Raw genomic sequence first — 26,260 nt, 5'->3', positions numbered from 1 at the left:
TCCCTGTGCCCCCCGTTATGTACTCCCTGTGATATTTGTGCTCCCATGTGATCTGTGCCCCCTGTGCTTTGTCCCCTCCAGCTATGTGCCCTCCTTTGATCTTTGTGCCCCCCATCCCTGTGATCTCTGTGGCTCCCAGCTTTGTGCCCCCCGTGATCTATGTGCCTCCCTGCTCTGTACCCCCCTGTGATATTTGTGCTCCCATGTGATCTGTCCCCTCCAGCTGTGCCCCCCAGCTATGTGCCCCTCTGTGATTTCTGTGCCCCCCAGCTATATGCCCTCCTTTGATCTTTGTGCCACACCAGGAAAAGCAGCTGTGAGAAGCAACATGATCAGTATCACCTAACATAACAGCTGCACCAAAGAGAAGCAGCTCCAGCATCACATTAAGGGTGAGCTACCGTAATTGTTTGACTAAATATACCGGGCTAATATTCAAGGTGATCATTTTTATGCGACCCCCGGATGATGGTAGAAATTTCCAAATGGCCCCGGGCTGGAAAAAGGTTACCCACCCCTGCACTAGACCTTAAAAATCAAGGTCCCAGAGTCTGGAGGAAGAATGGAGAGACAGACAATCCAAGCTGCTTGAGGTCTAGTGTGAAGTTTCCATAATCAGTGATGGTTTGTGGAGCCATGTCATCTGCTGGTGTAGGTCCACTGTGTTTTATCAAGATCAAAGTCAGCGCAGCCGTATTCCAGGAAATTTTAGAGCACTTCATGCTTCCCTCTGCCGACAAGCTTTTAGGAGATGAAAATTTAATTTTCCAGCAGGACATGTCACCTGTCCACACTGCCAAAAGTACCAATACCTGGTTTAAAAACAACAGTATCACTGTGCTTGATTGGCCAGCAAACTCACCTGACTTTAATCCCATAGATAATCTATGGGGTGTTGTAAAGAGGAAGATGAGACACCAGGCCCAACAATGCAGACAAGCTGAATGCTGTTATCAAAGCAACCTGGGCTTTCATAACACCCCAGTAGTGCCACAGGCTGATCGGCTTCACGCCACACCGCATTGATGCAGTAAATGATACGAAGGGAGCCCTGACCAAGTATTGAGTGCATTTACTGAACATACATTTCAGTAGGCCAACATTTCGGATTTTAAAATTATTTTTTCAAGCTGGTGTTATAAATAGTGATGAGCGAGTGTACTCGTTGCTTGGGTTTTCCCGAGCACGCTCAGGTGACCTCCGAGTATTTGTTAATGTTCGGAGATTTAGTTTTCATCACGGCAGCTGAATGATTAACAGCTATTAGCAAGGCTGAGTACATGTGGGTGTTGCCTGGTTGCTAGGTAATCCCCACATGTAATCAAGCTGGCTAATAGCTGTAAATCATGCTGATGAGGCGATGAGAACTTAATCTCCGTGCAGTCATAAATACTCGGAGACCACCCGAGCGTGCTCGGGAAAACCTGAGCAACGAGTACACTCATCACAAGTTATAAAGTATTCTAATTTACTGAGATAATGACATTTGAGTTTTCTTTGGTTGTAAGCCATAATCCTCAACTTTAACAGAAATAAACACTTGAAATACATCCCTCTGTTTGTAATGACTCTATGTAATATTCAGGTGCATCTAACAGAATTAGAATATCATCAAAAAGTTAATTTATTTCATCAATACAAAAAGCGAAACTCATTTTTCATGGTTCTACAGCAGGGTTAAAATCAGAATTGTTGGCCTACTGAAATGTATATTCAGTAAATACACTCAATACTTGGTTGGGGCTCCTTTGGCATCAATTACTGCATCAATATGGTGTGGCATGCAGGCGATCAGCCTGTGGCACTGCTGAGGTGTTATGGAAGCCCAGGTTGCTTTGATAGCAGCCTTCAGCTCATCTGCATTGTTGGGTCTGGTGTCTCTCATCTTCGTCTTTACAATACCCCATAGATTCTCTATGGGGTTAAGGTCAAGTGAGTTTGCTGGCCAATCAAGAACAATGATACTGTTGTTTATATTGTTTATAAACCAGGTATTGGTACTTTTGGCAGTGTGGACAGGAGCCAAGTCCTGCTGGAGAATTAAATTTCCATCTCCTAAAAGCTTGTCGGCAGAGGGAAGCATGAAGTGCTCTAAAATTTCCTGGTGGACGACTGTGCTGACTTTGTTGTTGTTAAAACACCATGTACCTATAAAAGCAGATGACATGGCTCCCCAAACCATCACTGATTGTGGAAATTTCACACTATTCTAGTTTTGTGAGATGCACCTGTATTTCTTCACGGTCTATGAAGAGGGGAGGAGGGAGCATGTTTCTGTTGAATCATATTCAAGACATACACACGCACACGCACATTTGTCCTCACACACATTTGTCCACACACACACACACACACACACACACACACACACACACACACACACACACTTGTCCTCATCGATCCTATTACTGTATTTCCGAATTTGACATTTTATAAAAGTTTTTCCCCTTATATTCTTGTATAGTGTATATAACTCATCAGAACAGCTAATTTCTCCAAACATGAGCTAAGAGGAAAAACAATCGAAAACATCAAGTATACAGAGACAACTTATACTGGACTATTGATTTATCCACAGTTTATTGAAAGTTTAGATATGCTTTAAGAAGTACTAACCTTATTCCTGCTTTCCTGTTCACTCCAGAAGTTCTGAGATGAATGCAGACATTCCTTCCCTGTGTGTTTTATTTTTTCCCCTTCTCTGTATAGAAGGAGCTTCACTATTTCTCATGAACACAAACTGCAGCACAGATTCATCTCAGCTAAAAGTCTAGACCTTAGATCAGGAATAGGACAGACATTTATAGGACATTTCATAACTTTCCCAAATTCTTATGAAAAAAAATATTCCCCAAAAACTGCATTGAACTACTGTACCCAATTTTTTATATAGTATAGGAGTTGGTCCATTTTATATTGACTCTTGACTCCACAGCCCTGGTGGGAACAGAGACTGTCTGACCAACGGTAATGATTTTACTGCCGATCAGAAGTGGTGTTTGCTACGCTGTCATGCACATGACAGCGTGGCAAACACTGGATGTTCGGGCCCCCCATTCAAGTGAATGGGGACCTGGTACTGTTCTGGTACTCAAACCATATTAACATAGTTAGCAAGGCCGAAAAAAAACATTTGTCCATCCAGTTCAGCCTATATTCTTTCAGAATAAATCCCCAGATCTACGTCCTTCTAAAGAACCTAATAACTGTAAGATACAATATTGTTACGCTCCAGGTTGACATCCAGGCCTCTCTCAAATCCCTCGACTGAGTTTGCCACCAAACTTTTTGTAACTGTTCGGCTGGCCCCGAATATCCTGGTGTCTGCACCATTTCTGCACATATTATTAGAGATGGGCAGAGAATCTTCAACATCAAAAACTCACCAAAAGCTCTTTGTGGAAATGTAGCCTTATATTTACATGCCCCCCAGTTCCTTGTCATGTCCTCCTACGCCTCAGTCTGAGATCATTATAACATAATGTCCTCTCTCCCGCCCTCAATTCATAATAATGTCATTTCCCCTACCCGACCACATTCAGTTTGTTAAACAGTAAGGGTATATGCACACGTTGCAGATTTCCTGCGGATCCGCAGAATTTTTTGTGGGGCAGAAACGCTGCAGATCCGCAAGTGATTTACAGTACAATGTAAATCAATGGTTAAAAAAAAAAATGCTGTGCTAATGGTACGGAAAATTCTGTGCGGAAACGCTGCGGATTAAAAGTAGCAGCATGTCACTTCTTTTTTGCGGATCTGCAGCGTTTTTGTACCCATTCCATTATAGAAATCCACAGGGGTAAAAAACGCAGTAAATCCGCAAAAAATCCACACCAAAATTCGCACAAAAAACGCAACAAATCCGCACCTGCGTTTTCTGCCAAGAGATGCAGAATCCGCACCAGAAATTCCTAAGGCTAATCCGCAACTTGTGCACATAGCCAAAAAAAAAATGTAATACTTGACTCTCTCTATAGTCTCCTGCAGCCTAACTTCCTCTTGTGGCCAAGCGCGTCCATGCTGGCACAATGATGTTATCTCACCGGCTGAATTGCATCACAGGGACGGTGACTGGAGCTACCATGTAGCATCGTTGCCATTTTCGATTGTCTGCATCAAAGCTGACTACCGATGATAGAGCACAAAATGTTATAATGAGGGCAATCTGGCCATGGGTCCCAGCCGGTAGCCCTGATTGCCCTCATTATAATCTGTCTATGGTTATACAAGCATCCCACAGAGTAAGACTCCTATATCTTAAGATCTGTATTACTATGTGTTACCAGCATAATAACCTGTGCAAATTATGTAAGTATGTTTAATAACTTGGAGTATTGATCTGGCTAGTGACCTGCATTATTCTCTTCTACAGCGTTTTGAGGAGCTGCAGACTTCCTCTGTGAAGCCCCGCCCTCGGCCGCATCTCCGCCGCTAGCTCCGCCTACTTCTGCATGCGGCCTGCATACCTATCTTTAACATTAGGTACGCAGGTCGTGCGGCTGTATGCGGATGCTTCCGCATGCGTCGTTTTGACGATGCGGAGAAAAAAAGAAATTGCTACCAGCTGCGTCCTACGCTGGTCACTGCATCGTCAAAACGACGCATGCGGAAGCATCTGCATACAGCCGCACGACCTGCGCACCTAATGTTAAAGATAGGTACGCAGGCCGCATGCAGAAGTAGGCGGGGCTAGCGGCCGAGGGCGGGGCTTCACAGAGGAAGTCCGCAGCCCCTCAAAATGCTAATGTGAAACCGGCCTTACACATTGTGTTCCCGCACCTCTTGTCTTAGGCTGCCTTGTTTTATTCTTCGTGTGCATTTAATCGCAGCAGATATGTAATCGTATAATGTATTTGTATATTGTAAATACTGTGTTTCTCCTGTGTAATAGACGGACTACTTTGGAGTCGCTGGAACTGTTTACTGCATGCTGTTTGGCAAATACATGAAAGTTCGTGAAGCGAATGGAGCGTGGAGACCAGAAGGCAATTTTAAACGGTCAGTTATTATGGAAACCCCAACGGAAGGAATCTTCAGTCTGAATGATCTTTTTACATGTGTATATGGGTGCAAGTTTTCTAAAAAGTAATGGGAGGAATTTGAGGCGAAAACTACAATTTTTTCCAATGGATGTGTCAAAAGTCTGCATGTGGATCAAACTTTTAATTCACAACAATTAGGACTTTAAAGAGAACCAGACATCTCCACCCACTCGCCTTCAGTGACCGGAAACTATCACTCGAGGAGTGGGCAGGGAGAAGCTGCCGGATCCACCTGTCATGACTAGTTTCTGGCAGCTTTTAAAGTATGTTTTTCGCTGAAACACAGCAATGTTTCGGAGTCGCATGCACTGGTGAAGTCATGGAGCCAATGCTTGAAACGTGCAGTCAGTGGCTTTTATATGCTGCACAATCCATAATCTCGGCTTTGTCCAATATCCAGCGCCTCCTCTTCTGAGTCACACAACTGCAATGCCGACTCCCTGAATCACTCTCCGGTCACGCTCACACATTGAGTATTGGGTCAGTATTTTACATCAGTAAAATACCTGGATTTGGCTTACAAATACTGATGTGAAGTACTGACCAAATACTCAGTGCACAGGCGGACCTACCGCCGGTTCAACCGGTGGAGCTGCATCGGGGCCCGAAGGTGAAGGGGGGCCCTTGCAGGCAGTGGCGTACCTCCAGGGGCCTGGCTTTTATGCCGTTGCCCGCACTGTATTAGAAGTGCACAAGTGCCGGCCGCCATCCCTGTATTGCAGACACTGCAGGCTGTGTCTGCTGATCTGACGTCACCTGCGCGCCTGTTTCACTCTGCTGGACAGGAGAGATGAAGTCAGCAGGGGCAGGAGGTATTTGATGATGGGGCTTCAGATTCCTGCTGTGTGTGCTTTCTGCACTGTGAGATTTATTGCACCATCTTACACTTACATACATACAGATATAGTCGTGCTGTCAGTGGGGTCATCGGCTCCAGCGACACCCGATCTGTATGTAAGAGGAAGCAAAAGCTCACAGTGATCCTCAGATAGAGACTGCAGTGTGTGACCTTGAGCCTCCAGCATTATATGTCCTGCAGCCTGGCCCGTGCTCAGTGCAGGTAACACTATATATGTGCACATAGTACAGTACATGACACCTAGGACAGAGATTAGTATACAACTTTGTATGTAACAGACCTGGGCAAATTGGGGCAATTGGACCGGGCTATCTGAGATAGCCAAACGCCCCAAAACACTGTTCCGCAGGCCATGTCATATGGCCGACCTGCATCCAGAGTTCACCGCCATCTGCATCTTCAGGACGCACATAGTGGTGAATATAATGGTGGAGGACGGAAACACCAACTCTTTCCACCAGTCACAGCGTGTGCGACAACAGACAGCATGGGGCGATTTGACGTGTGCGGCGACTGCATGGAAATACAAAATTTAGCATTTTCGTGCTGTCTCCGCATGCGGACGCATTCGCATACAACGCATGTCCCTGCGTACCAAATGTTAAAGATAGGTACGCAGGGAAATGCAGGACGCATACAGAAGTAGGCAGAGCTTCAGGGAGGAAGTCCACAGCCCTCCTGAACGCAAATGTGAACCTAGCCTTAGTCTGTGATCTGGTATTGTCAATATCAGGAAAAATAGGAAAAAACTCAATTCAAATCAATAGTAATCTCAGAGCAGTGCTAAAGGGGTAGAAATATTTTATACTGTACAACTTTTTCAACTCCGGAATTAGTGGTGGTCCTGATTCAGAGACTTCAATCACACATCAGAAGATCACATTGACTATATTGTTTCTCTAACCAAATTCCAATTATGTCTCCTCTTTCATAACTTATGTTCGTTTTATTGTAGATTGCAGAATGGAATAGTGTGGGAAGCCTTTTTCCATTCATTGCTGAATATCCCCGACTGTCACAGCCCATCTCCACTCAAACATTTGCGTGAAGAACTGACCCAGCACTTCCAGAGAATGTACATTGCAAAGATGAAATCTCTGCACAACAGGCTTGTTATCCTGCTCCTAGAAAACAAGCGTTCGAGGAAGTAACCTTGACCGGACTTTTTACAAAAACTCTTTCATTGTGTTGGACAACAAAGTCAGTTTTTGTCCTTTCATAGTTTTAATGACTGTTTCACAGTAAGGACACAAATTCTAGAGAACATCACTTCAACCATAGTAACCTCTGACCTTCTACAGCAGATGGGCAAAATAAATGCAATGTATTCATCATGCTAAATACACCTGAGTTCTGCCATGATTTGTGCTGAAACTGTTTTTAACAGCTTGCACCTCATTGGATTTATTTTTATTTATTTTTTTTAAGACCTTTTTTACAACTTGTTTTGCAGCATGGTCTTTCAGAAAAGAGTGTGACTTGTAAGAGAAAGGGTTATGGCTTAAATTGTGACAAAAAAATGTGCGCCACAATTTTGGTATAAAGTAAGCCAATAAAGGTGGTACTAACTTAGAATAGATAGTCTTAAAATGCGCCATATCTATCAGTGATGCCATAGGATATTTCTGTCTAGTCTAATTTGTCATCATCTAAGGATAAGACGGTTTTGATAGATCTGCCCAATTTTTAGCAATCGTACAAATGTGAACTTTCTTGCCAGTGTATTGATAGTGTTGTTCCTAAGTAAAACTATGCCAAATATTAAAAATTATCCAACTTTAAAAAAAGAAAAAAATGAAAAATTGAAAATTGTTGCAAATGTGACAAAAATACTTAGGCTACGTTCACATTTGCGGTCAGCGCCGCAGCGTCGGGCGCCGCAGTGGCGCCGCATGCGTCATGCGCCCCTATATTTAACATGGGGGCGCATGGACATGCGTTGTGCTGCGTTTAGCGCCGCATGGCCGCAAGCGTTGGACGCAAGAAACGCATCAAGTTGCATTTTTTTTGCGTCCAACTTGCGGCCAAAAACGACGCATGCGGCGCAAAACGCAGCGTTTTAGCGTGCGTTTTGCCGCGTTTCGTTTGCGTTGTGCGCTGCGGCGCCGACGCTGCGGTGCACAACGCAAATGTGAACGTAGCCTTACATGCATACAGCTCTGGCAAAAAATTTAGAGGCCACTGCAACATGTTCAGTTTGTCTGATTTTTCTCTTTATAGGTATATTTTTGAGTAAAATGTAAATTGTTCTTTTAGTCTATAAACTTCTGACAACAGGTCTCCAAATTTCCAAGCAATTAATTTTGTGTTTTTTTCTGAAAAGGAGAAAAGTTCAAAATTAAAAGAAAAAAACAGCCAGTGCTTTCAGACCTCAATTAATGCAAAGAAAACAATTTCATAATCATTTAGAAACAACAATACTAATGTATTAACTCAGGAAGAGTTAAGAAATCAATATTTTGTGGAATAACCATGATTCTTAATCACAGCTTTCATGCGTCTTGGCATGCTTTCCACCAGTCTTTCACACTGCTTCTGGAGCAAAAATGTAAGCAGTTCTTCTTTGATGGTTTGTGACTATCCATCATCCTCTTCATTACATTCGAGAGGTTGTCAATGAGGTCCAGGTCCGGATATTGGGCTGCCCAGGACAGGGTTTTGATGTGGTGGTCTCTTAACTTTTGCCAGAGATATATGCTTAAAAGGAACCTGTCACCTGAATTTGGCGGGACCAGTTTTGGGTCATATGGGTGGGGTTTTCGGGTGTTTGATTCACCCTTTCCTTACCCGCTGGCTGCATGCTGGCCGCAATATTGGATTGAAGTTCATTCTCTTCCTTCCGGAGTACACGCCAGTGCAAGGCAATATTGCCTTGCGCAGGCGTGTACTCCGGAGGACAAAGAATAAACTTCAATCCAATATTGCGGCCAGCATGCAGCCAGCGGGTAAGGAAAGGGTGAATCAAACACCCGAAAACCCCGCCCATATGACCCAAAACTGGTCCCGCCAAATTCAGGTGACAGGTTCCCTGTAAGGATAATGCCACTTAAGATCTCCATATTTTCCAAGTCTCCTGTTGCTGTATGACTTTTTTCCTCTCTTCCTGTGCCCTGGCACCAGCTCTGTTGTGTTTAAAGCACCATTGTTGTGTATAAAGCTGTATTACACAAACCATGACAATAAAGATTATTCTCTACTCCCCCTCACTGACATGGATGATGGGATGGATCAATAGATGGGGAGAGATCTGAAAGTAAAGAATTTCTGCACTATTAGTATAATCAACACGACTTCTTAGTAGGCAATGCCTTACACCAAAGACAACTGCTTAATGGGTAATGCCAAAGACAACTGCTTAACCCCTTAATGATCGCTTATACAGTACAGATCAAAAGTTTGGACACACCTTCTCATTTAAAGATTTTTCTGTATTTTCATGACTATGAAAATTGTACATTCACACTGAAGACATCAAAACTATGAATTAACACATGTGGAATTATATACTTAACAAAAAAGTGTGAAACAACTAAAATTATGTCATATTCTAAGTTCTTCAAAGTTGCCACCTTTTGCTTTGATGACTGCTTTTCACACTCTTGGCATTCTCTTGATGAGCTTCAAGAGGTAGTCACCGGGAATGGTCTTCCAACAATCTTGAAGGAGTTCCCAGAGAAGCTTAGCACTTGTTGGCCCTTTTGCCTTCACTCTGCGGTCCAGCTCACCCCAAACCATCTCGATTGGGTTCAGGTCTGGTGACTGTGGAGGCCAGGTCATCTGGCGTAGCACCCCATCACTCTCCTTTTTGGTCAAATAGCCCTTACACAGCCTGGAGGTGTGTTTGGGGTCATTGTCCTGTTGAAAAATAAATGATGGTCCAACTAAACGCAAACCGGATGGAATAGCATGCCGCTGCAAGATGCTGTGGTAGCCATGCTGGTTCAGTATGCCTTCAATTTTGAATAAATCCCCAACAGTGTCACCAGCAAAGCACCCCCACACCATCACACCTCCTCCTCCATGCTTCACGGTGGGAACCAGGCATGTAGAGTCCATCCGTTTACCTTTTCTGCATCTCACAAAGACACGGTGGTTGGAACCAAGATCTCAAATTTGGACTCATCAGACCGAAGCACAGATTTCCACTGGTCTAATATCCATTCCTTGTATTCTTTAGCACAAACAAGTCTCTTCTGCTTGTTGCCTGTCCTTAGCAGTGGTTTCCTAGCAGCTATTTTACAATGAAGGCCTGCTGTACAAAGTCACGTCTTAACAGTTGTTGTAGAGATGTGTCTGCTGCTAGAACTCTGTGTGGTTTTGACCTGGTCTCTAATCTGAGCTGCTGTTAATCTGCGATTTCTGTGGCTGGTGACTCGGATAAACTTATCCTCAGAAGCAGAGGTGACTCTTGGTCTTCCTTTCCTGGGGCGCGGTCCTCATGTGAGCCAGTTTCTTTGTAGCGCTTGATGGTTTTTGCCACTGCACTTGGGGACACTTTTCAAAGCTTTCCCAATTTTTTGGACTGACTGACCTTTATTTCTTAAAGTAATGATGGCCACTCGTTTTTCTTTACTTAGCTGCTTTTTTCTTGCCATAATACAAATTCTAACAGTCTATTCAGTAGGACTATCAGCTGTGTATCCACCAGACTTCTGCTCAACACAACTGATGGTCCCAACCCATTTATAAGACAATAAATCCCACTTATTAAACCTGACAGGGCACACCTGTGAAATGAAAACCATTTCCGATGACTAACTCTTGAAGTGCATCAAGAGAATGCCAAGAGTGTGCAAAGCAGTCATTAAAAGCAAAAGGTGGCTACTTTGAAGACCCTAGAATATAAGACATATTTTCAGTTGTTTCACACTTTTTTGTTAAGTATGTAATTCCACTTGTTAATTCATAGTTTTGATGCCTTCAGTGTGAATGTACAATTTTCATAGTCATGAAAATACAGAAAAATCTTTAAATGAGAAGGTGTGTCCAAACTTTTGATCTGTACTGTATACCTAAATGTATAGCTCCCCCCAGAATCTGAAATTCTCCATGGTCTCTGCTACCTGGAGTAGCTTTTAGATCCACAATCATGTGATCGACGTTATTCAACAAATGATGGCAATCACATAAAAAAAAAAAAAACGCAATCTGAATTAAAAAAAAAACTTTCTCTCTTTTCTGACATGATCTAGTATGTCAGAGGAAAGAGAATTGGTGACCCAAGAATCTCATGGGACATCTGTACTGGTGACGCCATCCCCCGACTCCCCTCCTCTTTGCTCAGGTACAATGGCAGGCACATGCTCCGTGTACCCACTGAGATCTGGCAGCCGGCAATGTGAGATGCCAGTGGAGTTTGTTCTTGATGTTTGATCACTGTGATAGACACTAGCACAGAGCATCCATCTCCATCACCCCTGTTCATCCCCATAGTCATATTAATTTTGTTTTCATTCTTTGCTGTTGGCTTTGTTCACGTGTTGCGTTTTTGCAGGCAAAACATGTGCTCTTGGCAGTAAAGAAGCCGGTTTTGCTGCTTTTTTTGCAGTGTATTTGCTGCACTTTTGTTGTCTCTTATGCATGCTGATAGTTTAGCCCCATAAAAAATGATGCAACTTCCTATGATGAAAACAAAACTAAAGTAAAGTGTAAAAAAACCAAAGGTATCAGGTTGTGCTGCCTTTTTTCACTTAATGCTTTGTATCTGTGAAAAAATGTGGAAAGTGACATGCTGCAGTTTGCAAAAACGCAGCAGCTTTCCAAGTTAGCCATGAAAAGAAAACCATGTATGCATGACGTTTCTGAAATCTCATAACTTTTGCTGGTTCTGTAAAATGCAGCTTAAAATTTAGCATAAAAAGGTAGCAAAAACATAACATGTGAACATAGCCTTAAAACTAGGGTGAGGTTTTTAAAAAGTTTAAAAGAAATAAATACTAGTGTTGGTCATATAAATTACATGAACAATAACATTTCCTAAAGACCCACTGCCTTTCATTCCCATTCATTGATCCCCACAAATGTCCGTGAAATAAATAAAAAAATAAAATTTAGGTATTACCCTGAACATAGGTTTATTAAAAAAAAAATTGCTCCTAGTGGGCATCATAATCTGTCCACGGCACCCTTGTATTTGTAGCTGCCATGTTCCGAGCCCATTGTGAAACCCTAATGACGTTCCTTTAATTTAGTGATAATTCCTAAGCAACCCCAAACTATAATCGCCTTTAACAACTTGAGACCCCCAATTTCCCTCCAAAAATATTTTTTACATTCCTATACCCCGAAACACAATGTTGCAGTTGACGAGGCCTTGGTAAATTTCAAGGGCCGTCTGTCATTCCGCCTATTTTTCCCTGCCAAGCGAGCCAAATACGGTATCAAATTATATAAAATGTGTGAGAGCTCAACAGGGTACTTGTGCAACTTTCTAATATATGAAGGTAGGGGCCGCCAAATTAACCCACCAAACTGCCCCAGACAATCTATCGCAGGTAAATTTCATGCCCAAAAGAAGTTGTACTCACAGAGGAATATAAAACAAGTTTTATTAGACATGAACTTCATACATGAACATAATATATAGATGAAACATATATCATATAAGCATTGTCTGAAATTAGTCACTAGTGATTATTCAATAAAAGATTTAATTCAAATGGACCACTGCTTGCAAGAGAAGTATAGTAAGTATCAATGGTCTGTAAAAGATCAAATAAAGTGCAATTTGGAGTAATAGAATATAATTGATAAGATCAAACACAGATATGAGATTACATAAGGTTAAGAAAACAATTAAAGTGAGGCCATATATAACAAAATCAGTGATCCAAGTTCATATAAGAGCAGCCATGCCAGGTGCTAAGTAAGTAAATGTTATGATGTGATACTGCAAGATACCAACCCTAAAGAGGCACACCACAGTTCCCCTCACACCACTCCAACGCCCGTTTCGCTGTTGCTTTATCAGACATGAGACAGGTCTGTAACAAAATATACCTTATGTATTTAAGCATTTTCGTACACCTGTGTGACTCAACAGGAGGTGGAATAGACATTGAAATATACATACAAAACAATTCAGCCCGATAAGGATAATATAGACATCCCATGGTAATTTCTCCAAGCTTCCCATATTGTGTGATATTTATGCATACCTCTGTTTTCTGTATACCCCTTTCTCTTACAAGTCATACCCTTTTCAGAGAGACACCCTTGTCTTCTACCTAATTTAAATAAGTTGTACAGTACTACAACCCCAGGCAAACATCATGGAATCACCGGCCTGCTGATTTAAAAAAAAAAAAAAAAAAAAGTAACCATTACTCCCACATTTTTGGTTCTTGATTTCTTTTAGTGTTTCTTAAAGCCAGAAAGTTGCCATTTTAAATGACTTTAGTTTTGTGCCATGTCTGTGATCTGCTTTTTTGTTACAAAATTAAACAACTGAATGAATATCCTCCAAGGCCGGTGATTCCATAATTTTTGCCAGGGGTTGTATACCTTTTTTTTTTTTCATAAATCTTGCTATTACGTGCCACTCAAAACTTTCACTGTGTTTATTTTAGCAATATTACCTTTTATCATGCTGTAGCAGCACATCCTCAGTGCTGGATCCAACTCTCATGGGGTTAATCGACGTCCTTTCTCCTGACTTATTGTGCTCTAATACTACAAGTTCCATAATGCATTGCACTGGCCTGTAAGCCAGCACCTAGCACACCCACACCCCTCCCTCCTCTCTCTTCAATCTGTGCTGTCATTTCTGTCCAACCTCCTCTATTACATTTGTTCAGTCCAAACTCCATTACACACTGATAGATATGGGATAGAGAAATAGATATGGGATGGATGGATAGATAGATATGGGATGGAGAGAGTCACGTCCACAATACAAAGAACGGGAAGATATACGCTTGTTTTGTGGACTTCAAGAAGGCCTTCGACTCAGTATGGCTAGAGATAGATATGGGATAGAGAGAGAGAGAGAGATATGGGATTTATAGATAGATATGAGAAAGATATGGGATAGAGAAATCCTCAAATAGCGACAGATCCTGAGCCGATACAGACTGAGCGCCCACAGCCTACACATCGAATCCTGGCGGCACCGACAGAACCACAAGCCCCGAGAGAGCAGCCTCTGCCAGCAGTGCCACCAGGAGGCCGTGGAGGATGAGGCCCACTTCCTGCTGAGGTGCCCCAAATACTCCGCAGCGAGGGACACTCACTTCAAGAGACTGTCTGATCTCCTCCCAGACTTCACCTCCATGGAGGAAAAGAAACTACCGATAATACTGCGGGAAGAGAAAAGTGCAGCGGAATATGTCAGTGCCTGCCACAGACTAAGAGGAGCTTGATATGTCATGGACTCCTGTACCCCAACCCTGGACATATCCCTATCCTCCAACTAAAGAGCCTGATATGCCATGCACTCCTATACCCCACCAAAGACATGTCCCCTATCCTCTAAAAGGAGCCTGATATATCCTGGACCTCTATGCCTCCCTACCCCACCCCCTATTTTTACCATATGGTTCGGCAATGCTAACATGTACTTAGTCCTGCCAATAAAGCTCATTTGAATCGAATTGAGAGAGAGATAGGAAAGAGATAGATATGGGATAGAGAGAGATATATCTATTTAGAGATCAGTCTAGAGATTTTTCCATACATATATCCATGTTTCTTATTGAACAATATGTTTCAGTTAAAAAAAAAAAATAAAAATGGCGTGGACTCACAGGCCATTTTCTGCACCAGAGGGGGAAAGCCGACGGCTTGGTGCCAATATTTGTAGCCTGAGAAGGGAGTAATACCCATGCCCCTTCCCAGGCTATGAATATCATTCCACAGCTGTCTGCATAGCCTTTACTGGCTATTAAAATAGGGGGACCCCCCCCCCCCCCCCCCCCCAAAAAAAAAAAAAAAAAATGACGTGGGGTCCCCCTATATTTTATAGCCAGGCTACGCAGACAGCTGCAGGCTGATATTCATAGCCTAGGAAGGAGCCATGCCCTCTCCTCCGGCTACAAATAACAGCCCGCAGCCACCACAGAAATGGCGCATCTCTAAGATGCACCAATTCTGGCACTTAGCCCCTCTCTTCCCACTCCTGTGTAGTGGTGGGATATGAGGTAATAAGGGGTTAATGCCACCTTGCTATTGTAAGGTGACATTAAGCACTGTCAATAATGGAGAGGCGTCAATAAGTCGCCTATCCATTACTAATCCTATACTAGTGAAAGGGTTAAAAAAAAGACAGCTAGAAAAAAGTATTTTAATATTCTTAAAGGGAACCTGTCACCCCCCAAATCGAAGATTCGCTAAGCCCACCAGCATCAGGGGCTTATCTACAGCATTCTGGAATACTGTAGATAAGCCCCCGATGTATCCTGAAAGATGAGAAAAAGAGGTTAGATTATACTCACCCAGGAGCGTTCCTGTCCGGGGCCTCCGATCTTCTTACGATGACGTCCCTGTTGAGGGCAGAGCAAAGTACTGCAGTGCACAGGCGCCGGGAAAGGTCAGAGGCCCAGTGCACTGCAGTACTTTGCTCTGCCCTCAACAGGGCAAAGTACGCCGGAGCTGCAGCGTGAAGACAAGAAGAGGACGTCATCCTATGAAGATAGGAGGCCCCGGACTGCGACGCCCATCGGATCGGACCGCCCCTGGGTGAGTATATTCTAACCTCTTTTTCTCATCTTTCAGGATACATCGGGGCTTATCTACAGCATTCCAAAATGCTGTAGATAAGCCCCTGATGCCGGTGGGCTTAGCTCATCTTCGATTTTAGGGGTGACGGGTTCCCTTTAATTTCATCATACTTACAAGCAGTCCTAATTCCTGCAACGCCCTCGATCGCCTGCAAAAAATAAACCAACTGTATACTCCCTGTCCGACGCAGTCCAATTAATAACGAGTGTCCCACGACAATCTCCCCTATAGAGCTGTCACATCAGGAGACGTGACAGCTCTATAGACCTTCAGTGACACACTGACAGGAGACAATGGCTCCTGCAGTGCATCACTGAATAGGTTACTTTAGTTCATTGCTTTCACTGTATGGCAATGCTGGGTGGGAAATTTCCCCGGCAGCAGTGCCGCAAGTGAGAGTATGAACTATACTGTACTTACAGCGGCGGAGGGATACAGTGCGGAAGGATACCTTCAGTCATTGTATACTGGAGCCCCTGGAGAGGGGTCACATCAGCTGATGTTACAGCTCTCCACGGGAGATCGTCGTGGGACAATCATTATTACATGGATTACTGCAGATCAGGGAGTATATTGTTTGTTTATTATTTTAATATTTTTTACAGGTAAGCGAGGGCTGGGACAAGGTGATTGGTGAGTATGAACTCTATGTTGTATGTACTGTGTATGTTTTTTTACATTCAACACATTAGCTGGATAATGGGACTACTACAGTCCCATCATTGGCTAATGTGTCACTCAATGTCACTGTACTGTAGCAGGCATAGCCAGATGGGACTTGTAGTCCCATTGGACGATACCTGCACAGACACACACAACCCCCCAAAGACCCCCCCCTGCGCAGCCTTGGACAGACCCCCGGATAGCGCCGCACGCAGACCCCAGCACAGCCCCCAGCCCAGTCACTCTTGATGAGTGACCGCTGTCTGTGGATTCTGGGTCACGCCTGCAGATGATGTCACGTCAATTTCCAGAGTCAGGAAATTGACGCGACGTCGGCTGATATTAGCGGCGGCTGCAGCCTGGGGGTCACATGACCCGGAGTCAGCCGCCGGCATACCGCCGCTCACAGGCAGTATCGGCAACAGAAGGTATTTATAAAATGTATTAGGGGCCCCGGGGATACATTGGGTGTTAATTGAAAGTAGTGGACAACCCCTTTAAAGGGTCTTGATATAGCCCCTGTGGAGATCAGACTGAAAGAATCCATTGTGTCTTTCTCCTGAGACAGCTGGCTTATTTCAGGAAACTAGAGCAAAGTTGACATTTCCTTTTATGGAACTAATCACGGGTGCATTTCTTCTTGTAATTGTAACCTTTTACCTACATACCAAGCTGAACCTTATCTCTAGTATAGGCTGTTATTGTATAAGGATGTGAAATATGAGCGCTTGTACGCATGTCTGTAAAATGTTTAACTCTTTTTATAAAGGAGGGGTAGAGCTCAGTGGGTCAGACGTGCTCCTGGGCTTCCCCTGTATATGATCACACAACCTTTGTGCTGCGTGTCATTTCACTCGGATCCCTACCTCTAGTAAGCCAGGGACTGAGAAGGACTTAACATTACTTTGGCGCCCGAACAGGGACCTGAGGTGAGAGTATTTGCTCGAGATTTACCTGCGGATACGGACAACGGAGATCTGGGATAATGGACGGCAAATGAACTGAAAAACCTGGCCAGGTAAGAGACATTATTAGTTCTCTTTTATCTGCCCTGTATTATCCGAAAGATCTCTATGAGCCGTGTCACGCTGGGTTAGTCTAGTAGTGAGTAGATACCTATAAAACTCGGGTTACCATATTGTATAGATTTATGAGTCCTGTCCCTGGCAGTGTGTGAACAGTGTGAAGGTTGTGGTATGTTGTGAAAGAAGAGCAAAAGTGCGTAGAAAAATAAGCCGAAATAGTTGGGGTATAAGCCTTATACACGGAAGTCAGCCTAACTGGGTCATGTGGTTGCGTTCTTCTTCTCCGCCCATGCTTGACTCTCATTAAGTGCTTAATCTCCTTCATTTCTGGATAAGGTTTGATAGAATGAGCCCAGGACGCGGTTTCATGAGCCTGGGACAAGTATGATATCTGAGACTGACAGTTTTGTGATCTGTTTGGTGTTGCTGATCCTGTTTGCGTGCATTGTAGGAATCAAGTTTATTCTGCACATTAGAAGAAATGGAGCAGATCAGCCCTTCAATATTTTAGCTCCTTAGGAGAGAAGGCAACGAGACGCCACCAACAGAGGAAGTGGTTGTCCAAACGTCACCTAGGGTAGTCATAGCTAATATTGAAAAGAAAAATGGGAAATAAACAGACAAAAACCGTCTTAGGACAAGTGGAAGCAGCAGATATCATACAGGAAAGATGTGGAAAGACAGTCAGAAGGCAGATTAGGAGGGTAAGAGAAAAATTGGGAATTTCAGAAGCACTTATGTTCAGTACAGAATGGGAAAAACTGAGTAAAGAACGAGGTGGAATTATCAAAGACAATGGGTGGGAAGAAATCATACACTGTATGATAGAGGTCTCAAAAACAGCAAGAGAAGAAAATTGGAGATATGATCCAGACACTTTCAAATGGTCTATAGGAAGGAAAGGATGTATTCCACCTTCTTACCTAGATCCAAAAGCCCAATCATTTGTACCATCTGGAAGAGCAGAAGGAGGAAAACAATTTCCAGCCTTGTATCCCAATCTTGGTGGGGTAGGAGGATGGGAATGTTCACACTGTGGACAACAAACTCCAGATTGGAGAAATGATTGCCTAGCCTGTGGTACACCTAGATATGGCGCTGTACTTGCCCCTGTTAGGGTAGTACCAAGACCTTTTAGAGAAGCTGGTGCTGACGGGGTAATGAACACCAGATATCATCAGACCAGACGATACTTTCCTTGGTCCCCTGCTGAGGGTATGTCCCTCCTGCATAATGCGCCTGATCCCACTCAATATCCTATCCGATTTGCGCAGTATATACAACAAATCATGCAGACTCATGCTGGGGTCTGGGCGGACGGGGAAGAATTATGTAGAATGAAAATGTCCCCCGGACTTTTTCAGGAATTATTGACACATCTACAGCCCAATAGACCAGTGGCAGAAGGGGGTGCCTTACAGACAGAAGCATCAGGTACCCAGTTCACAGAGGCATTAATAATTTTCATGAGAGGAAAACAGAGGGAAAGGGGATCTACGGGTGTGATTATGCAGAAATTTGGGCAAAGTATTGAAGAATATAGTCAAGAACTAGAAAATAGCTTTAGGGATGAAGGATTGGATTTGACTGATGCTTCAGTAAGGAGACTTTTTACAAAACAATAGAGGGGCTAGATCCGAAAATCAGAGAAAAATTTAAATCCTCTACTCCAGATTGGAGAACAATTGAACAACCAAATATTGTGAAACAACGATGTTTAGGAATAGCCATGGATATGAGAGAGAATCGTAAGCCTGTTAGAATAGCACAAGCTAATACAGGAGGAAGAGTGAGACACAATTTTCCTTGCCAGTACTGTAAAAAGCCAGGTCATTTCCAAAGAGAGTGCAGGAAAAAGTTGGCAGATATAAAGTCAGGCAAATTTGTTCCCAGAAATAACCCTCCCCAAACGGACAACCAGCAGAAATCTACCATCATAGATGGTCCCATACCAGATTCAGATTGACTCGATGTGTTACAAACTTCCCTACCAGCTAGGAGACCTATGATACAGGTGAATGTGGGGGGGAGAGAGATTCCATTTTTGATAGATACAGGTGCAACTTCCTCAATTTTGAATCAAGATTTTCTTCCGAATCCGGAAGATATTTCAGAACAAACAACTTTTGCTGAGGGTTATGATGGGGTAATTCGAACACTGCCATATACTGTGCCCCTAGAGGTCTCATTAGGACCTAAATGTTTTGCATCCAGATTTTTGTATGCCAGAGGTGCCCCAACATGTCTGTTAGGAACTGATGTACTAAAGAAATTAGAAGCTAACATCAATTTTAGGGAAGATGGCACAGTTATGCTGACTATCCCTGATGATGCAGAATCATTAGAACAATATGTCAGAATTCAGTCTTTTGAGGATTATACTGAAGAAAAAGAGTACATCACAGATCTAGACCTCTCAATGGTCCCAGAAACACTGTGGGCACAGGGTGACACTGATGTGGGATTATTGCATATTTCTCCTGTAAAATTATCTGTGCAACCAGGAACTGTTCTCCCACAGCTCAGACAATACCCTGTGAGTGCCCAGCAGGAATTAGCGATTACAAAACAGATAGAGGGATATAGAGAGAAAGGAGTTTTGGTAGAGATACAATCAACTGCTAACACTCCTCTGTATCCAGTCAAGAAGAGAACTCTTGATAAGGGTTCCATGCCCAAATATCGTATGGTACATGATCTAAGAGAAATAAACAAAGTTCTAGATCCAATCACCCCAGTTGTACCCAATCCTCATACGTTACTATCACAGATACCAGCCAGTTCTCAAGTGTTTACTGTAATAGATCTTTCAAATGCATTTTTCTCGGTTCCTTTACACCAAGACAGTTGGCATTTGTTTGCATTTACATTTAAGGGCAAACAGTTGGCGTGGACACGCCTTCCACAGGGAATGATACACTCCCCTACTCTTTATTCAAATGCCCTACAAACAGTCCTCCAGAGGTTTGAACCCGAACCACAGGTAGTAATTTTGCAGTATGTGGATGACCTACTACTTTGCTGCCCAGATTTAGAAACTGCAGAAAGGTCCACTGTGAGTTTACTATGTTTTCTAGAAAAAGAAGGGTGTAAAGTGAATAGACAAAAGCTACAAGTTTGTCAGATCAAAGTGGTCTTTCTAGGTCATTGCATTTCTCAAGGTAAAAAGCATCTTACACCTCAAAGAACTGAAGCAATAAGACAGATGAATGAGCCTAGAAATCATAAACAGCTACGAGCATTTTTAGGAATAGTGTCTCATTGTAGACAATGGATTATACATGCCAGTCAACTAATGCAACCACTGTATGACTGTGTAAAAAGTGAACCTTATTTGTTGACAAAAGAAGGTCAGATTTCGTTCCAACAATTAAAAGATGCCCTTGTTTCAGCTCCAGCGTTAGGGCTACCAGACTACACCAAACCATTTCAGCTTATGGCTGCAGAAGTTGATTCTCATGCTACAGGAGTTCTTACCCAGAAGCATGCAGGGAAACAAAGACCAATTGCATATCTTTCAGCAAGGTTAGATCCCGTAGCTAGAGCAGCGCCAACCTGTGTACGTGTAGTTGTTGCTGTCTCACTATTGTTGGACAAAGCATCAGAAATTGTCCTAGAGCATCCACTCACAGTGCAAACTACGCATGATGTTTATGGGATATTAAACCAGGTACAACCAAAACACATTTCCATGGCCAGACATTTGCGGCTACAGTGTTCTTTGCTGCTTCCCTCTACTATCACATTTGCTAGGCTTCAGACTCTCAATTTAGCTACACTGCTACCTCTCGAGTCTGAAGGGGGGAATAAGGACACTGATCCACACGCAAATTTTTTCCCTACAGACACACATGATTGTACAGAGCTCATTTTACAAGAAGCAGCAGGCTTACCCAATGTATCCGAAACACCACTTCAAAATCCAGATTTAGAGCTGTTTATAGACGGTAGTAGGTTTGCAGATGACACAGGTAACTTCCATACAGGGTATGCAGTTGTGTCAGAATCTGAAACTCTCAAAGCAGAACCACTTCCACCAAAACAGTCTGCACAAGAAGCAGAACTAACAGCATTGATCGAAGCGCTAAAAATAGCTGAGAATCAGACAGCTAATATATACACTGATTCTAGGTATGCACATGGTATTGTGTTTGATTTTGGAGTAATCTGGAGAGCTAGAGGTTACATGACAGCGTCAGGCCAACCTGTAAAACATGCTTCTTTGATCAAACAGATCTTAGAGGCTGCACAAGAAACAAAAGAAGTAGCAGTAATTAAGGTAGCTGCACATGTGAGACTCGACACTAGGGAATCTAGGGGAAATGATAGGGCTGATAAAGCAGCCAAAGCAGCGGCAGTCAAACCCTTACGACAGGTTCATACTGTAAACCTCACAGAAAATACTGAAGATAGACTGAGACAAGCACAGGAAGATGCAGGAGAAGAGGAGAGGGATAGATGGAAAAAGGAAGGGGCAGAAGAACAAGCAGGAATTTGGAAGAAAGATGGACTAATATGTCTACCTAGAGCCTGGTACCCGATTGTAGTTGGTGGACTACACCACCCTACTCATGTGTCTGCAAATGCAATGACACTACTGGCAAAGCAAGTCTGGTTGGCTCCAGGTTTTGGCAACTACGCAAGAGACTATTGTGCTGCATGCGTTATATGCCTGGCACATAATCCCGGACAGACAACAAAGACCCCTATGAAGCACCACGTCCGACCTCTCTATCCGTTTCAGCGATTACAAATAGACTTTATCCAGCTGCCAAAAAGTAATGGGTATGAGTATGTGTTGGTGTGTGTGGACATGTTCTCAGGGTGGCCAGAGGCCTATCCAGTTCGGAAGGCTTCAGCTAAAAACACTGCTGTAAAACTAGTTGCCGAACTGATACCCCGTTACGGTCTCCCTGAAGTGATCGAGTCAGATAGGGGTACTCATTTCACTGGAGAAATATTTCAAAATGTACTGAAAATGTTGGGTGTTGAAAGTCAGTTACACACTCCATACCATCCTCAAAGTTCTGGTAAGGTGGAACGCATGAATGGAACTTTAAAATTAAAAATACAGAAAGCCATGGCTGAAACAGGAAAGCCTTGGACAGAATGCCTTCCACTGGCCCTTTACTCAATACGCAATACCCCAAGGGGTAAGACTAAACTGTCTCCATATGAAATTTTGTTTGGCAGGACTGCCAATTTAGGATGTTATTTTCCACAACAACTTGTGTTAAATATTGAGTCATTGACTTCTTATGTGCAAAATCTTCAGAAACAATTAACTAAGGTGCATGCACAAGTTTTTGCTTCCCTTCCAGATCCTGACAACATTGAAGGAAGTCACAAGTTGGAACCAGGTGATCAAGTCTATGTAAAAAGACACACCAGAAAGGCTCTAGAACCAAGGTTTGACGGACCCTTCCAAGTCCTGTTGACAACACCTACATCAGTCAAGCTTGAAGGAAAGGCATCATGGATACATGCAAGCCATTGCAAAAAAGCAGGACAAAACTCATGATATTGATGTTAATAGTATTAACCACGACAAAGGCATGGGAAAGACTAAATTCTCTAACCCCTTTGAACAATAGATTCGTACAACATCATAGAAAATTAGTGCATGACTTGTTAAATAATACACAACCCCTGGCAGATTGTTGGATCTGTACCCATTCACCGGTATCAGCCACAAGTATACCTTTTCTAGCAGTTCCCGTATCAGCAGAAGAAATATTCGCTTGGCCTAATTGTTCAGACAACCTGGCCAACAACCAAACTGGTAATGCTAGGCTGTGGAATACTACAATCGCCATACCAATTGTGGGATGGGTAGAATTTCCTTGGTGGCAGGGTAATCTCTCAGGGAGTAATACACATCTACAATATTTAGCATTCAAGGGAGGAAAATGGGTACCTAGGAATAAGACTGGATTAACTGATCTAGGACAGGTCCCCACTGAAAATCTACAGCTCAGTTTCAGTACAACCGTCCCTTCCTCTGATGCCTTCAAACCTGTAGTATTGGAAAGATACATACATAATAGAAAATGGGAACATTCTGAGTTGTTCCCCCAAGGTGATGTAAACAGTTGTACAAGCAAACCGGGGAACCTGGTTTGTAATGAATCTGATGAGTATGACATTTAAATTAAAGGACGTACAACGACTCAGAGATCAGTATGACAAAGATAATGACCAGAATAAGGATAGCTGGTGGTCAGATACCTTTTCTTTTCTTAACCTAGCCAACTGGTTCAGAGGAATCGGTGGGTGGGTTGCTGGGATTATGCAGAGCATTATACATATAGTTATGATTATTGTAGTCATATACGTACTATTCCAGATTGTGCTCAAGGGTATCTCAGTATGCACAGATAAACTTTGTGTAATAGATGCAAGAGTATAAAGTTTTTTTTTTTTTTTCTTCCTTCTTATGTTATCCTCTAGTGATTCTAATTAATATTACCGTACTAATTTTTGTTTTTATATTTTAGTATACTGCTAAAGAAGAAAATAATTTGCAATAGAAGAATTAATACTAGATTTGATTCTCTTATTAATAATATAAGTGTGTGTATGTGTAATACCAAAAATAAAGGCTTTGTCTTTGGCCCTATGGTAATAAATAAAAGGAATATGTCAAAGGGGGGAATTGTGGAGATCAGACTGAAAGAATCCATTGTGTCTTTCTCCTGAGACAGCTGGCTTATTTCAGGAAACTAGAGCAAAGTTGACATTTCCTTTTATGGAACTAATCACGGGTGCATTTCTTCTTGTAATTGTAACCTTTTACCTACATACCAAGCTGAACCTTATCTCTAGTATAGGCTGTTATTGTATAAGGATGTGAAATATGAGCGCTTGTACGCATGTCTGTAAAATGTTTAACTCTTTTTATAAAGGAGGGGTAGAGCTCAGTGGGTCAGACGTGCTCCTGGGCTTCCCCTGTATATGATCACACAACCTTTGTGCTGCGTGTCATTTCACTCGGATCCCTACCTCTAGTAAGCCAGGGACTGAGAAGGACTTAACACCCCGTTAGCTTTTATCTGCGCACATGGATTAGCATATAACAACTTGGCCCAGGCCAGGAACTTTTTCCTCAAACCCCATGCCCCTCATTACTGCCCAGAGGTACTCCCACGTGACACTGTAGAACGCCTTTGCTGTATCAAGCAAGAGCACCGCAAGCTCCCCAGTATTCAACAACTGTATCTGTAAATTAAGAAAAGACGTCTTAGGCTAGGTTCACATTGCGTTAACAGCAGCCCATTCAACACATGCGTTAACAGGCTGCTGTTAACGCAAGTGCCGAATTTCTCTAGCGCAGATAGAGCTAGCAGATGCTCTATCTGTGCTAGCAGTGACAGACCCGGAAACGCTGCAGCACGCATTCCTGGGTCCGTCACTCAATGAGCCCACAATGGGCGTGCGCTAGCGATGCGTCCGACATAGGGATTAATGGCAGCGTTAACGGACTGCGTTATGCCGCAGTGTAATGCAGTCCGTCTAACGGACTGCCAAAACGAAATGTGAACCCAGCCTTATATTTTTAGAGGTAGACTTGGCCGGTATAAAGCTTGTCTGATACTCATGAACCAAAGACGTAATTCTCTGCCCTGTTGGGGGCAGTTTAAAGTACTGCAGTGCGCAGGCCTCTCTAACCTTTCTCGGCGCCTGCGCACTGCAGTACTTTATCTGCCCTGTTGAGGTTGAGGGCAGAGCAAAGTACACCTGCACAGGAGCCGCGACAAGCAAGGAAGACGTCATTGCATGAAGATGGGAGGCACCTAAACTGCGATGCCCATCGGACCCGTACCACCCCTGGGGTATAATCTACACTGTTTTTCTTATCTTTCAGGTTACATCGGGGGCTTATCTACAGCATTACAGAATGCTGTAAATAAGCCCATAATGGCGGTGGTTGCAGCTTATAGATGAAAAATGAGGTGACAGATTCCCTTTAATACATCCTAGAATTGTATCTCTTTTTTTGCTGCATCACACTGTTTACTCTTGTGCAGTCTGTGATCTATTAGTACACCAAAGTCTTTTTCACATGTGCTGCTGCTTAGTTCTATTCCTCCCATGCTATAGATGTAATTTTCATTTTTCTTTCCCAAATGTAGAATCTTGTATTTCTCCGTTAAATACCATTCTATTGGATGCTGCCTATTGTTCAAGCTTATCTAGATCCTTCTGAATCTATTCTGTCTTCTCTAAAGGTACCGTCACACTAGGCGATATCGCCAGCGATCCGTGACGTTGCAGCGACCTGGATAGCGATATCGCTGTATTTGACACGCAGCAGCGATCTGGATCCCGCTGTGAAATTGCTGGTCGCTGCTAGAAGGTCTGCACTTTATTTGGTCGCTAGGTCGCCGTGTATCGCCGTGTTTGACAGCAAAAGAAAGGATACCAGCGATATTTTACACTGGTAACCAGGGTAAACATCGGGTTACTAAGCGCAGGGCCGCGCTTAGTAACCCGATGTTTACCCTGGTTACCAGCGTAAAAGTTAAAAAAACAAACAGCACATACTCACCAGCGCGTCCCCCAGCCTCTGCTTCCTGACACTGACTGAGCGCCGGCCCTAAACTGAAAGTGAAAGCACAGCGGTGACGTCACCGCTGTGCTGTTAGGGCCGGAGCTCAGTCAGTGTCAGGAAGCAGAGGCTGGGGGACGCGCTGGTGAGTATGTGCTGTTTGTTTTTTTAACTTTTACGCTGGTAACCAGAGTAAACATCGGGTAACTAAGCGCGGCCCTGCGCTTAGCAACCCGATGCTTACCCTGGTTACCCGGGGACCTCGGCATCGTTGGTCGCTGGAGAGCGGTCTGTGTGACAGCTCTCCAGCGACCAAACAGCGACGCTGCAGCGATCGGCATCGCTGTCGCTATCGCTGCAGCGTCGCTTAATGTGACGGTACCTTTAGGGTACTGTCACACAGTGC

At 43.4% G+C, this 26,260-nt stretch overlaps 1 protein-coding gene across 2 annotated transcripts in view; it reads left to right on the top strand.

Moving 5' to 3' along the window:
* The window catches only part of BUB1 (BUB1 mitotic checkpoint serine/threonine kinase), a 365,871-nt gene that overhangs the window by 125,985 nt on the left and 213,626 nt on the right, over positions 1-26,260 (top strand). The window contains exons 21-22 of one of the 2 annotated variants that reach the window (XM_077283131.1): positions 4,892-4,998; positions 6,857-7,681. The exons of the other annotated variant lie outside the window; for it this stretch is intronic. Coding sequence (XP_077139246.1) covers positions 4,892-4,998; positions 6,857-7,052 — 303 coding nt within the window. The 3' untranslated portion in view covers positions 7,053-7,681. Of the gene's footprint in view, positions 1-4,891; positions 4,999-6,856; positions 7,682-26,260 lie in introns of those variants that run through there. 2 annotated transcript variants of the gene reach the window in all.

Source organism: Ranitomeya variabilis, chromosome 2 (assembly GCF_051348905.1).
Source record: "Ranitomeya variabilis isolate aRanVar5 chromosome 2, aRanVar5.hap1, whole genome shotgun sequence".
In the NCBI taxonomy this organism is placed as follows: domain Eukaryota; kingdom Metazoa; phylum Chordata; class Amphibia; order Anura; family Dendrobatidae; genus Ranitomeya; species Ranitomeya variabilis.
The sequence above is the reverse complement of the archived record's forward strand: the minus strand, read 5'-3'. Positions and strand labels throughout refer to the sequence as shown.